General features: G+C 39.4%; 1 protein-coding gene across 1 annotated transcript; it reads right to left on the reverse strand.

Annotated features, from left to right (window-relative positions):
• Window positions 1–11,876: 11,876 nt before the first annotated feature.
• On the reverse strand, window positions 11,877–12,818 carry LOC127690965 (olfactory receptor 11H7-like). The gene has a single exon (XM_052190535.1). It carries the CDS (start codon window positions 12,816–12,818, stop codon window positions 11,877–11,879), a length of 942 nt encoding a protein of 313 aa, XP_052046495.1.
• Between the last annotated feature and the right edge of the window lie 4,753 nt (window positions 12,819–17,571).

The raw sequence follows: 17,571 nt of genomic DNA on the forward strand, positions 1-17,571 counted from the left end.
TCTCACTGGTGTTAGATGGTCTTATTGTCACTGGCTGGTGCCACAACCTATTGTGGACCTTTAGGGCTATTTCGGAGACACTGGATTACTGGGTTTCCTCTGGCACAGATTACTGATATGCTGCCTTCCTCTTTTGTGCCTTTGGAGCCCTGCTCGGTCTTGCCTCAGGAAATGTTATGCTTGGGTTGTCAAGGTGAACCAGGTGTTCTCAGACTGCTCTGTTATGGAGCAAAGATGGTGAGTGGGGGGTCACTCCCTCTGTTGATTCTCCCGTAGGATACAGGCCCCACGACCGACTGGCTTGCAGATAAACTGCCTATGTTCTCAGGTCCTGAGTGCAGGCAGACCCCTGGAGATTTGCACCCCCAGAGATCTTAAGCTCAGGATAATACAGTACCTAGTGATGTTTTTCTGCCCTGGCAGGCCACAAAGATGGCCATGGGAGTTGCTCCCTCTGCTGTTCTCTGCAAAGGACACAGGCCCGCGACCTACCAGCTGGGAGATGAACCACCTGTGTGCTCAGGTCCTGGGCGCAGGCAGACCTCTGACTGTTTGCACCCCCAGAGATTTAAAGCTCGGGGTGATACAGTACCTAGTGACGCTCTTCTGCTCCAGCAGGAAGAGAATATGGCCGCAGGGATTCTCTCTTTCTGCTGGTCTCCAGGCAGGACACAGGCCCCATGCTTGGCGATGATCCACCTATTTGCTCAGTTCCTGAGTGCAGGCAGACCCCTGGTGGCTTGCACCCCCAGGATCTAAAGCTCAGGGTAATACAGTACCTAATGAAGCTCTTCTGCTCTGGCAGGCAGTGAATATGGCCTCGGGGCTTCTCTCCCTGTGCTGGTCTCCAGGCAAGACAGAGGCCCCACACCTGGAGACCAGCAGAGGGAGATCTGGCAGATGAAGCTCCTATGTGCTCAGTTCCTGAGCCCAGGCAGACCACTAGTAGTTTGCACCCCCAGAGATCTAAAGCTCAGGGTGATACAGTACCTAGTGAAGCTCTTCTGTCCTAGCCGGGAGCGAATATGGCCGCGGGGATTCTTTTTTTCCTGTAATTTTTTAAAGGGATTTTTGTGTTTCTTCTTTAAGGGCTTTTACCTGTTGTGCAATGTTTTCCTGTATTTCTTTAAGGGAGTTATTTAAGTCTTTCTTGAAGCCCTCTATCAACATCATGAGATACGGTTTTAAATTGAACTCTTGCCTTTCTGGTGTGTTGGGGGTATCTGGGACTTGCTGTGTTGGGAGAACTGGGTTCTGATGTTACCATGTGGCCTTGGTTTCTGTTTGTAGGGTTCTTGTGTTTGCCTTTCTCCATCTGGTGGTAGTTGGTATTCTTATCTCTGGCTGGAGTTTATTCCTCCTGAGGGCCTGTAAGCCTGTGCCCTTACTCCTTTGAACTCAAAAGTGAAAGCACTGCTGGGAGATCTCTTTCTCCTGGTGGGCTATGCACAGAAGGCTGTGGAGTTTCCTGGCTCCCTGGTGCAAATGGAGGCAGGAAGACTTCTGTACTAGCTGCTCCACTGATCTTAAGCCCTGTGTGTTCCTAGCTGATCCCCTCCAGAGAGAAGGTGAAGATCTTACCTCTGAGTTCAGAAGTGAAAGCACTGCTGGGAGATCACTCTCTTCTGATGGGTTGTGCACAGAAGGCTGTGGAGTCTCCCAGCTCCCTGGTGCCAATGGTGCACGAATACTCCCCGCAAAACTTTCAATTACCATAGACGGAGAAAACAATACATTCCATGACAAAAGCAAATTTACACAATATCTTTCCACAAATCCAGCTCTGCAAAGGATAATGGGTGGAAAATACCAACACAAGGCAGGAAACCACACTGCAGAAAAATCAATAAGGTAATTTTTCAACAAACTAAATAGAAGATAACTACATAACCAGAATTTCACTTTTAACTAAGAAGATAACAGTAAGCAACAATCGCTTTTCTTTAATATCTCTTAATATCAATGGTATGATTTCCCCTATAAAAAAACATAAACTAACACACTGGATACATAAACAGGACCCAATATTTTTCTGCACACAAGAAACCCACCTCAGTGACAAAGACAGTCACTATTTAAGAGTCAAAGGTTGGAAAACGATTTTCCAAGCAAATGGTCCCAATAAACAAGTTGGAGTGGCTATTCTTATATAGGATAAAATTGACTTTCAACCAAAAGTTGTCAAAAAAGATAAGGAGGGACACTTCATACTGGTCAAAGGAAAAGTCTACTGAGATGAACTCTCAATTCTGAACATTTATGCTCCGAACGCAAGGGCACCCACATTCATAAAAGAAACTTTAACAAAGCTCAAATTACACATTGCACACCACACAATAATAGTGGGAGACTTCAACACCCCACTGTCAAAAATGGACAAATCATGGAATCAGAATCTAAACAGAGATACAGTGAAACTAACTGAAGTTATGGACCAAATGGATCTATCAGATATAGAACATTCCACCCTAAAGCAAAAGAATATACCTTCTCAACAGCTCATAGCACCTTCTCCAAAATTCACCATATAATTGGTCACAAAACAGGCCTCAATAGATATAGAAATATTGAAATTATTCCATGTACCTTATCAGATTACCATGGCATAAGGCTGGTCTTAAGCTCAAACAAAAGCAATGGAAAACACACATACACATGAACTTTGAACAATGCTCTTCTCAATGACAGCTTGGTCAAGGAAGAAATAAAGAAAGAAATTAAAGACTTTTTAGAATTTAGTGAAAATGAAGACACATAATACCACAATTTATGGGACACAATGAAAGCAGTGCTAAGAGGAAAACTCATAGCTCTGAATGCCTCCAAAAAGAGAATGGAGGGAGCTTACACTAACAGCTCGACAGCACACTTGAAAGCTCTAGAACAAAAAGAAGCAAATACACCCCAGAGGAGTAGACAGCAGGAAATAATCAAACTCAGGGCTGAAATCAACCAAACAGAAACAAAAAGAACTATACAAAGAATCAACAAAAGGAACTGGTTCTTTGAAAAAAATCAGCAAGATAGACCATTAGCCAGACTAAGCAGAGGACTCAGAGACAGTATCCAAATTAATAAAATCAGAAATGAAAAGGGAGACATAACAACAGAAACTGTGGAAATTCAAAAAATCATCAGATTCTACTACAAGAGTTTATACTCAACAAAGTTTGAAAACCTGGATAAAATGGACAACTTTCTAGATACATACCACGTGCCAACATTAAAACAGGATCAAATAAACCATATAAATAGTCCCAATGGTCCTGAGGAAATAGAAGCAGTCGTTAATAGTCTCCCATCAAAAACAAGCCCAGGACCACACGGGTTTAGCAGGGAATTCAATCATATCTTCAAAGAAGAGCTAATACCGATACTTTTCAAACTATTCCATGAAATAAAAACTCAAGGAACGCTACCCAACTTGTTTTATGAAGCCACAATAATGCTTCTACCTAAACCAAACAAAGACCAAACAAGGAAGGAGAACTTCAGACCAATCTCCCTCATGAACATTGATGCAAAAATACTGAACAAAATCCTGGCTGACTGAATCCAAGACTGCATCAAAACTATAATTCACCACGATCAGGTAGGCTTCATCCTAGGGCTGCAGGGATGATTTACTTCAGTTTCCTAAAGGAAAAAAACCATATGGTTATTTTATTAGATGCTGAAAAGGCTTTTGACATAATCCAGCATCCTTTCATGATAAAAGTCTTGGAGACATCAGGAATCCAAGGCCCATACCTAAACATAGTTGGCAAACTGGTAGCCAACATCAAGTTAAATAGAGAGAAACTTGAAGCAATCCCACTAAAATCGGGAACCACCAAGGCTGCCGATTCTCTCCCTATCTATTCAATATAGGACCTGAAGTCCTAGCCAGAGCAATCAGACAACAAAAGGTGTTCAAAGGTATACAAATTGGAAAGGAAGAATTCAAAATATCACTATATGGTACTATATTTAAGCAACCTCAAAACTTCCACCAGAGAACTCCTAAAGCTGATAAACAACTCCAGCAAAGTGGCTGGATATAAAATTAACTCAAACAAATCAGCAGCCTTCCTCTACCTAAAGGAAGAGAAACAAGATGAGAAAGAAATTAGGGAAATGACACCCTTCACAGTAGTCCCAAATAATATTTCATAACTTGGTATGACCCTAACGAAGCAAGTAAAGGTCTGTATGACAAGAACTTCAAGCCTCTGAAGAAAGAAATCGAAGAAGGTCTCAGAAAATGGAAAGATCTCCCATGTTCATGGATTGGCAGGATCAATATAGTAAAAATGGCCATCTTGCCAAAAGCAATCTACAGATTGAATGCAATCCCCATCAAAATCACAACTCAATTCTTCATAGATATAGAAAGAGCAATTCTCAAATTCATCTGGAATAACAAAAAACCCAGGATAGCAAAAACTATTCTCCACAACAAAATATATTCTGGGGGAATTGCCATCCCTGTCCTCAAGCTCTACTACAGAGTAATAGTGATAAAAACTGTTTGGTACTGGTATGCAGACAGGCAAGAAAATCAGTGGAATAGAACTGAAGACCCAGAAAAGAACCCACACACCTATGGTCACTTGATATTTGTCAATGTAGCTAAAAATATCCAGTGGAAAAAAGACAGCATTTTTACAAATTCTGCTGGACCACCTGGAGGTCTGCCTGCAGAAAAATGCAAATCGACCCATTCTTATCTCTTTGTACAAAGCTCAAGTCCAAGTGGATCAAGGATCTACACATAAAACCAGACACACTGAAGCTTATAGAGAAGAAAGTGGGGAAGAATCTTGAACACATGGGCACAGGGGAAAAGTTTCTGAACAGAACACCAATGGCTTATGCCCTAATCGACAAATGGGACCTCACAAAACTGCAAAGCTTCTGTAAGGCAAAGGACACAGTCAATAGGACAAAATGACAACCAACAAATTGGGAAAAGATCTTTACTAACCCTACATCTGATAGAGGGCTAATTTCCAATGTATACAAAGAACTCAAGAAGTTTGTATTCAGAGGGTCAAATAACTCTATTAAAAATGGGGTACAGAGCTAAACAGGGAATTCTCAACTGAGGGAACTCGAATGGCTCTAAAGCACCTAAAGAAATGTTCAGCATTCTTAGTTATCAGGGAAATGAAAATCAAAACAATGCTGAGATTCCACCTCACACCAGTGAGAATGGCTAAGATGATAAACTCAGGGGACAGCAGATGTTGGAGAGGATGTGGGGAAAAAAGAACACTTCTCCACTGTTGGTGGGATTGCAAGCTGGTAAAACCACTCTGGAAATCAGTTTGGTGATTCCTCCGAAAATTAGACATAGTACTACCAGTGGACCCTGCTATACAACTCCTTGGCATAAACCCAGAATATCTCCTACATGTAATAAGGACACATGCTCCACTATGTTCATAGCTGCCTTATTTATAATAGCCAGAAGCTGGAAAGAACCCAAATGTCCCTCAACAGAGGAATGGATACAGAAACTGTGGTATATATACACAATGGAGTACTAGTCAGCTATTAAAAACAGTGAATTCGTGAGATTTTTAGGCAAATGGATGGAACTAGAAAGTGTCATCCTGAGTGAGGTAACCCAATCACAAAGGAATGCACATGGTATGCACTCACTAATAAGCGGATGTTAGCTCAAAAGCTCAAAATAAACAAGTTACAATTCACCTAGCACAGGAAGCTCAAGAAGGAGGACTTAAGTGAGGGTGCTTTGGTGCTTCTGAGAAAGGGAACAAAATACTCACAGGAGCAATAAGGGAGACAATGTGTGGAGCAAAGACTGAAGTAAAGGCCACCCAGAAACTGCCCTACCCGGGGATTCACGCTATAAACAGTCACCAAACCCGGACACTACTATGGTCAACATGAAGTGTATACCAAAAGGAGCATGCCATGGCTGTCTCTGGAGGGGCCCTGCCAGAGCCTTACAAATATAGAGGCAGATGCTAGCAGCCAACCATTGGACTGGGCGTGGGTTCCCCAGTGGAGGAGCTGAAGGAGATTATAATCCTATGGGAAGAACAATGATTTTGGCCACCCAGATGCCCCAGGACTTGCAGGGACTAAATCATCAACCAAGGGATACACAAGGTTCCAGCCAAAAATGTGACAGAGGAATGCCTTGTTTCGCATCAGTGGAAGGAGTGGTCCTTGATCAGGTAAAGGCTCAATAAATGCCCCAACAAAGGGAAATCGAGGTGGGGGTGGTGGGAATGGGTCGGGTGGCGGGCCATATATGTGGAACAGGGGATGGGAGGAGGGAGGTATTGGGGATTTCTGGGAAGGGGGGAAATTGGGAAATGTTTTACCATGGGCAATGTAAATGAAGATGATATTCAATAAAAAATTTGAAGATTATCATGGAAAATAATACAGATAAAATGGTAGACATAAAAACATTACTAAATTAATTGAAAGAGGAATTATAAACATTTTCTGATAAAATTGAAGATTTACATGAGAAATATTTTGTTAGTCTATGTCTTTTTTTTATTGGGGAATTGAGTCCATTGATGTTAAGAGATATTAAGGAATAGTTATTGTTGCTTCCTGCTATTTTTGATGTTATTTTTATGTTTGTGTGGTTACTTTTAGGTTTGTTGGAAGAAGATTGCTTTCTTGCTTTTTCTAGGGTGTAGTTTCCCTCCTTGTGTTGGTGTTTTCATCTATTATCCTTTGTAGGGCTGGATTTGTGGGAAGATATTGTATAAATTTGGTTTTATCATGGAATATCTGGGTTTCTCCATCTATGATGATTGGAAGTTTTGCTGGGTATAGTAGTCTGGGCTGGCATTTGTGTTCTCTTAGGGTCTGTGTGACATCTGCCCAGGATCATCTAGCTTTCATAGTCTCTGGTGAGAAGTCTGGTGTAATTCTCATAGGTCTGCCTTTATATGTTACTTAACCTTTTTCTCTTACTGCTTTTAATATTCTTTCTTTGTTTAGTGCATTTGGTGTTTTGATTATTATGTGCTGGGAGGAATTTCTGCTCTGGTCCAATCTGTTTGGAGTTCTGTAGGCTTCTTGTATGTTCGTGGGTATCTTTCTTTAGGTTAGGGAAGTTTTCTTCTATAGTTTTGTTGAATATAGTTACTGGCCCTTTGTTCTCTTCTATACCTATAATACTTAGGTTTGGTGTTCTCATTGTGTCCTGGATCTTCTGGATGTTTTGGGTTACAAGCTTTTTGCATTTTTCATTTTCTTTGACTGTTGTGTCAGTGTTTTCTATGTTATTTTCAGCACCTGAGATTCTTTTTTTTTTTTTTTTTTTTTTTTTAAATTTCACCAAGAAAATATTTCTGCTAGTTCCATGGTAGCATAGATCTCTCTCATCACTTAGACTTCTTAGGCTAGGCTAGCCAATCATTTAACTCTAACTCTAATATAGTCAAGTTGAAGTTTGGTCTGTTGTTATGTATTGTAATGCCTACTCTTGGCCCCCAAGTTCTGGTTGTCCCCAGGGATGAAGAGATCCTCATGTACTTCAAGTGATACTATGGAACCTTGCCCCTAATATATCCTTGATTGATCAATAAAGGTACCTACAGCCTATAGGCAGGCAGAAGAGACGTAGGTGGGGCTTTGGTTCCTGGGCTTGGGGTCTGAAGCAGAGACCACAAGAGGGAAAAAAGGAGAGTGAAAAGAGAGGGAGATACCATGGAGTAAGGTACTGTGAGAATTGGCCTTTGAGGGCTGGCCAATCAGTGTAAGAGCAGCCCAGGCAGAACATGGCAAGTCGTATCTCAGGATTAGTGACAGGGAAGTAGACAAAATAACTTACAGGCTTGATATCTGCCCAGCCCTAATGCTGTCTTTAGCACCTGGGATTCTTTCTTCTCTCTCCTGTATTTTGTTTTCGTTGCTTGCATCTATGTCTCCCAATTTCTTTTCAAGGCTTTCTATCTCTAAAGTTGTCTCCCTTTGTGATTTCTTTATTGTTTCTATTTCCATTTTTATTTCCTGGATGGTTTTGTTCAGTTCCTTCACTTGCTTGTTTTTGTTTTCCTGTAATTCTTTTTTCTTTTTCTTTTTCTTTTTTTTCTTTCTTTCTTTTTTCTCTTTCTTTCTTTCTTTCTTTCTTTCTTTCTTTCTTTCTTTCTTTCTTTCTTTCTTTCTTTCTTTCTTTCTTTCTTTCTTTCTTTTTTTTTTTTTTTTGGTTTTTTGAGGCAGGGTTTCTCTGTATAGTTCTGATTGTCATGAAACTCACTCTGTAGACCAGGCTGGTCTTGAACTCAGAAATCTGCCTGCTTCTGCCTCCCGAGTGCTGGGATTAAAGGCATGCGCTACCACTGCCCATTCCTGTAATTTTTTAAAGGGTTTTTGTGTTTCCTCTTTAAGGGCTTCTACCTGTTGACCCATATTCTCCTGTATTTCTTTAAGGGATTTTTGTATTTATACTTTAAGAGCTTTTACCTGTTGACCCATGTTCTCCTATATTTCCTTAAGGAAGTTATTTATGTCCTCCTTGAAGTCCTGTATCAGCATCATGAGATGTGATTTTAAATCCAACTCTTGCTTTTCTGTTGTGTTTGAGTATCTTGCTGTGGTGGGAGAACTGGGTTCCCATGTTGCCCTATAGCCTTGGCTTCTGTTTGTAGGGTTCTTGTGCTTGCCTTTCACCATCTGGTTATTTCTCTTGTTAGTTGGTCTTGCTGTCTCTGGCTGAAGCTTGTCCTTCCTGTGGGCTTGTAAGCCTGTGTCCATACTTCTGCCAGGGTCTGTGCACAGAAGGCTGTAGCTCTGCCTGGCTCCCTGGGGTAATTGGCTCCTGTGCCAGTTTCTCCACTGATTGCATGCCCTGCGTGCCCCTAGCTGTTCTTCTCCAGAGAGAGATATTGGAGAGAAGGTAGAGATCTCACCTCCAGGCTCTGAAGTGGAGGCACTACTGGGAGATCACTCTTTCCTGGTGGACTGTGCACAGAAGGCTGTGGAGCCACCTAGCTCCCTGGTGCAAATAGTGACCGGAAGTCTCCTGTCCCAGTTGCTCCATTGATTGTCCACCTTGTGTGCTCTTAGTTGTTCCCCTCCAGAGAGAAGATGGAGATCTCACCTCCACACTCAGAAGTGGAGGCACTGCTGGGAGATCACCCTCTCCTGACAGGCCTTGCACAGAAAGCTATGAAGCCTCCTGGCTCCATGGTGGAAATGGGGTCCAGAAGATTTCTGTCCCAGCTGCTTTACTGATCATACGCCCTGTGAACTCTTAGCTGTTCCCCTCTAGAGAGAAGGTGGAAATTTCACCTCTGTGCTCAGAAGTAAAAGTGATGCTGGGAGATCATTATCTCCTGGCAGGCTGTGCATAGAAGGATGTGCACCTGGCACTCTGGTGCAAATGCTGTTGGGATTTTGAACTTGTTTAAACACTTTGGGAATCAATTTATCAGGTTTTCAGAAAACTGGGAATAGCTCTACCTCAAGACCCAAGTATATCACTCCTGGGCATATACCCAAAATATGTCCCACCATGGCACAGACATACTTGTTCAACTATGTTCCTAGCAGTATATAAACAATGTAAGTAACAATCACAACTCAGTAGTTAGGAGATAATGTGATCAAGAAGAATACAAAGCCTTCAAATATACTTAAAACAAGAAGATATATAAATGGCTAACTTATATATCTTTTCCCCCACCTTGCTCTATCCAAATCTCTACCCATGGTTAATATCATGGCTATTATGTAAACTTTTAATCACTTTGTTTACTGTTAATACACACTTTTCTTACCTAAAAATTAGAAAGCTTAGTACAATCTAGAGCTAGAAATTTCCTGTTTAGATTTAAATTGTAACTTGTTCTGATGCTTGAATCTGTCTTAAGATCTTCCTACTTCCTGTCTGACCCTACTTTATTATGCTGTCCCTGGTTATTCTAGGATGAAGGTGGTAAGGAAGGCAGAAAGATATTTCCTAGGCTAGAATAGCGATGTCATAAGGTGCTGTTGCCTTATAAGATTAGTAATTTCTGCATGTTAATTTTTTCTTAACACACAATGGTATGCACACTCAAAAACATGTATACATACACACCCATGCACAGAAACACATACACACATGCACAAATACATACAGACCCCTCCTAATCTCCACATACTTAGGTGGGCTCTTTAGACAGGGACAGTGCTTTCTTGGTTGGCCACTACTTGCTTCTTTTATTGTTCTTCTCTGATGAGTCTGCATAGACTATTTTTGCAATTGATTGCTTTATTTCTCCAAGTAATACTTCTGGGTAGAATCCCTTTCAAGTTGGTCAAATGGGTTACTTTTCATGGAGTGTAAATATGGGTGCTTTATATGTTGTGAAAACGTGGCTGATTACTTCTTGCTTTGCTCTAAGAGCCAATAACCCTCTCCTCATTCACAGTTTATGAATCACGGAACATACATCCATTCCTCAAACTATGGAGAGCAGTGTTGAAACATCTGAGCCTAGGGGACAGTCTCATTCATATCACCATATTGTATCTTTGTATGGACTCTTCTTTCATTAGGGAAATCACACACTCAACATCTTTCACTAAAGGTATTCTTATTTACGGTTTCCTTCTTATTCTGAGTTCCTTTTATCTACTGCTGGCTACGATGATGAACTAATAATACATGCGAAGTTATACTCACAGCCTATTAATGAGTCTGTGAATGATGCTTGTCTGAGTTAAGGTTACTGTTGCTGATGAAATACCATGACCAGAAGCAATTTGGGGAAGAAAGAGATTATTTGACTTACACTTGCACATCATATTTCATCACTGAAGGAAGTCAGGGCAGTAACTCAAGCTGGGCAGGAACCTGGAGGCAGGAGCTGATACAGAGGCCATGGAGGAGTGCTGCTTATTGGCATGTTCATCACAGCTTGCTCAAATGGTTTGAGCAAGTATAAACTGTTTTCTTATAGAACGCAGAACTACCAGCCCAGGGATAGCACCACCTGCAGTGGGTTGGACTCTCATCAATCACTAATTATGAAAAACATGTTAAATCTTATAGAAGCAATTTCTCGATTGAGGTTTCCTTCTTTCAGATGATTCTAGCTTGTGTCTAGTTGACCAAAAACTATCTAGTTAAAATGATCCATTGTCAATTGAACAACAAACATATCACTGTTAAGTCATACCTTTTTCTTTCTTATTCATCCACAAAAATCACAATTAACATGAACATCACACTATAAAACATTTTATAAACTTTAAAAGTTCCATAGCCTTTCCAAAATTGAAATACTTTAAGATTCAGGCTCTTTAAAAATCCAAAGTTTTTTTTAAAACCTAAAAATTAAGAAAAATAGCTTCCCAATTGTCTGCTTCTGAAAAACAAAAATATAAGTTAATACTTTTTTACATCAAGAAGTCAAACCATGGCATAGTTACAATCTGAACAGAGCAAAAACAAACTCTGAAAGTGTAAATAACTCAGTATCTAATATATGGCATTCACTCACAATCTTTTGAGCTCTCCCAAAGTATTTGAGTCACCTCTCTGACTCTACCATTTGTAGCATACATTGATTAACTTCTAGACTCAAGATGGCTTCATCCACACCTGGTGAGATATCTTTCCATCTTAGACATTTTTGTTGTTCTTTTGAGACAGGGTTTCCCTATCTATCCCTGTCTGATATTGAATTTACATAGATGTACTTACTTTTGTTCTCAACCACTAAGATTAAAGCCACACACTAGTATGCCTTCCCTAGATTGAAAAAAAAAAAAAACCCAAACAAACCCTAGACAAAAAAAAAATTCTTTTTAAGCATATGTGTTTTTGTCTGTGTGAGTATATGTCACATCTTTGAAGGTGCTCTTGAAAATTTTTAGTGTCTCATAATTGGGTAATAAAACCCCATTTATTAGTTTTGCATAATCCTCTTTCCAAAGAAAACATTATGGAGGGCATATTTCATGTCCTTGTTACGCAGGCTATAAATGAAAGGATTTAAAGCTGGTGTCACCACAGAGTATATCAGTGTGATAATTTTATGCATAGCAACAGAGTTGCTAGACTTGGGAGTCACATACATCACCATTATGGTCCCATAGAACAGAGACACTACCAGTAGGTGAGATCCACAGGTTGAGAAGGCCTTTTGTCGTCCATCTGAAGAAGGAACCTGAAGAACAGCTCTGAGCACCAGGGCATAGGATCCAAGGATGTACAAACAGGTGAGGACAATGAAAAGAGTACTTATAGAATAGAACACATGTCTTATGATGGGTGTAGGGGTACAGGACAGAGCCATTAGTGGGTCCACATCACAGAGAAAATGATCAATGATATTGGGGCCACAGAAAGACAATTGGGAAATGAAGAAAATGGGGATCAAATGTCCAGAGAAACCAATGATCCAACAGAGGGACACCAGAACACTGCTGAATTGCCTAGTCATGATGGCAGGATAGTGCAGTGGGTAGCAGATGGCTAGGTACCGATCATAAGCCATGGCACAGAGGAAGAAACACTCAGTTGTGCCCAGGGAGAAGAAGAAGTAGAACTGAGTAAAGCACCCAGAGAAGGACATGGTCTTAGTTTTGGAAAGAAAGTTGGCCAGCATGTTGGGGACTGTGCAGGTCACATACCAGATTTCTAGGAAGGAGAAGTTGGCCAGGAACATATACATAGGGGTGTGGAGTTGTTGGTTCCACCTCACTGCACAGATGATGGCCATATTCCCAGTCAAAGTTATCATGTAGACCAGCAGAATCAGTGAGAAAAGTGTGATTTGAATCTTCCAGGAACCCGGGAAGCCCAATAAGACAAAATATGTCACTGTGGATCCCTCTGACTTATTCATGATCACCAGGCTGTGGGGAGAAGGTGGATAAAAATGATATACTTTGTTGATGAAATATCTTGAAGCTTTTCTTTGGACTCATGCAGGGAAACACAATTAATATTTTAATCCATGTAGGACCAGGCACACTGAAACTAATAGAAAAGAAACTGGGGAAAACCCTTGAGGACATGGGCACAGGGGAAAAGTTCCTGAACAGAACTCCAATAGCTTATGCTCTAAGATCAAGAATTGACAAATGGGACCTCATTTCTGTAAGGCAAAGAACACTGTCAAAAGGACAAAATGGCAACCAACAAATTGGGAAAAAATCTTCACCAACCCTACATTTGACAGAGGGCTAATATCCAATATATACAAGACAGACCCCAGGGAACCAAATAACCCTATTAAAAATGTGGTACAGATCTAAACAAAGATTTTCACCTGAAGAAATTCAGATGGCCTAGAAGCACCTTAAGAAATGTTCAACATCATTAGTCATTAGGGAAATGCAAATCAAAACAACCCTGAGATTTCACCTTACACCAGTCAGAATGGCTAAGGTTAAAAACTCAGGAGACAGCAGGTGTTGGTGAGGATGTGGAGAAAGAGGAACACTCCTCCACTGCTGGTGGGGTTGTAAGATGGTACAACCCCTTTGGAAATCATTCTGGTGGTTCCTCAGAAAACTGGATATGACACTTCCGGAGGACCCTGCTATACCTCTCCTGGGCATATACCCAACGGATTCCCCGGCATGCAATAAAGACACATGCTCCATTATGTTCATAGCAGACTTATTTATAATAGCCAGAAGCTGGAAAGAACCCAGATGTCCCTCAATGGAGGAACGGATACAGAAAATGTGGTATATTTACACAATGGAATACTTCTCAGCAATCAAAAACAATGCATTCATGAAATTTTTAGGCAAATGGTTGGATCTGGAAAATATCACCCTAAGTGAGGTAACCCAATCACAAAAGAATACACATGGAATGCAATCTCTGTTAAGTGGATGAATATCCAAGGCACAATTAGTATAACAAATGACTCCCATGAAGAAGTAAGGAGAGGTCCTGATCCTGAAAAGGGCCCTTGATCTAGCATTGGGGGAGGGGGGGAGTACCAGGACAGAGAAAAAGGAGAGAGTTGTTTGGAGAATGGGTGGAGAGAAGAAGGTTTATGGGACATATGGGGAGGGGGGAACTGGGAAAGGGGAAATCATTTGGAATGTAAACAAAGAATATAGAAAATAAAAATATATAATAAAAAAAGGAAAAAAAAGAAAAAAAAAGCCTTGAATAAGTCTTATCCTATTTCTGAATATGTCCTTTTGCCTCCAATGTTAGTCTGTTTCTAAAAAATGAGTTCTAAGTTGTGTGAGTTTTCTGTGGCAGTAGAGAAACAACAATTAAATTTAGCTTTTGTTATGTTAGTGATATATCACTCTGTAAACATAAGGGCCAGAGTTTGATCCAATCCTCAGCACCAGAAAAAGAGTTGCAAATAATCAAAATAAATATAATGAAATAAGCACAATACGTTTTTTGTTTTGTTTTGTTTTTTGGCTTGGTTTGCAGTGAAAGTTGTTGAGACACAATCAATGTGATATCACCTCCAAATGTGAAGATATGTATGCCATTACTTTCAATAGAGTTTGTACAATTTTAATAATGTATAATTTGACATTAATTTAGATTGGTTTTGGAACTGTTTTTGTTAAGAGAATTTATTTTTTTGCTATGTTAAATACTAACAGAGATGAAAGTCAATAATCATAAATAATTTTATGTAGTTTTCTTTTTTCCTATTTTCAGATACTTGTATTAAGATGTTTCATTTATAATTTTATAAGTAATCTTTGTTTTTAGTAATAAAAGCCACTATTATTTACTATGCTTAATTTCACATTGATAATTTATGTTTGTTATTCATTTAAAATTGTTATATCAAAAATGGACATAATGTATGAGAGTGTCTGGGAATATTTATGAGATATTTTTCCCCAGAAGCACTTCTCATTAATTCCAGAATTTTCCTTAAAGTTTATTATTTGGGACCTATCTTGGTTCATTTAAATATGTCCAATATTTAAAAAACTGGGCACAATAATGAAAAGTTTTTTTAATAATTTAATTTACTTACATTTCAAAATTTACTCCCTGCTTTGTAGAACATAATAATCGCGGATATGTTTGTATTCTATATAAGAACATGTCAGTTGTACACAAGAAGATGTTTTACTATGACACTCATCCAGGTAGTACACTTCTATGGCTCTCACTCTCCATTCTTAATTCATCCTCCCTCCAAATCCTCTTGTTTTTTTCCCTCTCATGTTATAGTTTCCAAGGAAAAATAATTTTAAGGTTCAACTTAGGATGTAGGTAGAAAGTATTTACCTAGCATGTGTGATGCTCTGGATTTTATTTACCTATACTGTAAAAATAAAGTAGAACAAAAACTGAAAAAAAGAAAAAAAAGAGAAAAAGAATCAAAGCACAGAGAAAGAGCCTGATGACAGCCTCAGTGTATAAACAGAGTCCTTTAAAATCCTTTTTAGTGATAAGGTTTTATTATGGATGGTATTAGCTGGCCTGACAGTTGCTATGTAACTTCCTAGGAAACATTCTGAACCATCCATCTTCTGGTCTTAGTGTTCTGAGTGGTTGATATAGTCATGAACACTATGCCTGGGAAATCAAATAATCTTAGGTTTCTGATGAGTAAGAACATTATACAATTTTAATAAAAATATGCACATCATTTACAGTATTTATTGAACATAATAAAATATAATAGGATTATTCCTGAAATGATATTCGATAAGACAAATATACTCGTGATGGTATAGCTTTCACAGGAACAACAGTTTAGTCCAAGTAAATGGCTCCAATTAAGCAACATAGCTTCTATATTTTTAGACAAGAAGCTATGAAGAGAAGAAACCTAAGAGTGAAGAGATTTTAAGTTTTAAAACTAAGATAATTAAGAATTAAAGCAACCTATTTTGATTCTCATTTTGGTAGTACATCAAGAAAGATGAGTAGCTTTCTACAGCAACATTACACATTCTCCACCTTTCCATATAAGAAACCTCTCCTCCACAGAGTACTGAGAAGTCCTTTCACCTGGAATGAAACAGCAGTAGCAATGACTCTGAACCCAGGTCATTGATTTTGATGCCAAATCAAAATATGCATATCAGCTCTGGATTATGTTTGTTGACATTAAAGACAACAGAGCAACATGTGCAGATAAAATCTCAGCCATAGGAGAGGATGGCAGAAGAAACTTCACAGATAACTGTCAACGTTAATGCAAAAGGCTCTTCTCTACATGGCTATCATTAGCCATGAAGTTGTAGCTATCATTCTACATGAAATTTTAATCTTCATCAACACTGATTTCCTCTTGCTACACAGTCACCTTCTTACCTTGTCTTCATCCTCCTTTTTCTTCTTTTTGCTTCTCTCTTCAAATAGAAGGTCTCTATCTCTAAGGCCCCTCTCCATAGCCCATACTAGCCTCACACTCTCGAACCCTTTGTTCCCCTTCCAGTGCTATGATTACAAGCTAGCACGCCATTCCCAGGTTCTTTCTTAATGAGCTGTGCAGTGGGCAAAGAAAGAGCTGAGAAACGAAATAGTAACTCCAATACTGATTCCTATTGGTTTCCATTTCAGTGGAAGGAGCTATTATTCCCTCACTGTTGTGGACACCTATCACAAAAAGGCTCATCTTCCCCGATGCCCTACCCACACTGAGAGGGAAGATATGTGAATGACTTTGTTACTGTTAGCACATGGACTTTGGAGTAGGCAAATTCCACGATGACCTAAATATTTGAATAATTTCATTTTTATTTTTGTTTTAAGCAGAAATACAACTGACATTTGTTGACAGCCTTTCTGGCCTATTGAATGGGCAGATGCATTACTAAGTAGACCCACCTGTCATGCAGAACAACAGTAATGCCTGCCAGATCCTAAGTCATCCTTGAGTCGGTATAAGGCCACAAAGATTCTCTCCTTTCCTGGATCAAGCACAGAGGCTGTGCACAAGCATTTCATACATTACTAATTCTGCTTCTTTTGCACCACATGCTTGTAGTGTTCTGTTTCTCACTGTGTAAAGATTGTGTGTTGCTCCCTATTTATGTCCTTGTTGCCCACTGTTAAGATTTCTCAGCTCTCTGTACAAATGAACGTATTATTTTCCATGTTGTCCTTGAGGACCTGTTTGCTTCTTGTCATGGAGTTTCACTAATGATCTTGATAAATTGCCCTTCAGGGATTATTAAAGATAATGTGTACTATCCCATGGCCTCTTCAAGTTTGTGTTACCCTAATAGGTTATGCAATTTTGTATCATGAGATATATAGTGTTCAATTAAATCCCATTTCTTTTTAAGCATTTATTATATTTTATTTTTGAAATTATATTTTAGTTTTTAAGGTTATAATTATATCAGCCTTCTCTTCCCTATCCTCATTTTAAACCTTTCCATACACCCCTTCTTGCTCTTTTTTCAAATTTGTGACTTCATGTTTCATTAATTGTTGTTACACAGGTGCACACATTCCTCTGTATGTAAATACATCCTGATCAGTCTGATTAGTTCATTTTTAAGCATGATTTTATTGATAACCATTTGGGTTTGGATAATTCATTTGTCTACTCTTCCCTGTGGACGACTGTTTGTTTTCTCTCTGCATCCCTACGTTGCTTATACTTGTATGCTACCAGAAGATACCATGGAAACTTC

The sequence above is a fragment of the Apodemus sylvaticus genome, chromosome 8 (assembly GCF_947179515.1).
Source record: "Apodemus sylvaticus chromosome 8, mApoSyl1.1, whole genome shotgun sequence".
Lineage (NCBI taxonomy): Eukaryota > Metazoa > Chordata > Mammalia > Rodentia > Muridae > Apodemus > Apodemus sylvaticus.

Coding starts and splice junctions, on each gene's coding strand:
- LOC127690965 (XM_052190535.1), bottom strand. CDS start 12,818: ATGAATAAGTCAGAGGGATCCACAGTGACATATTTTGTCTTATTGGGC.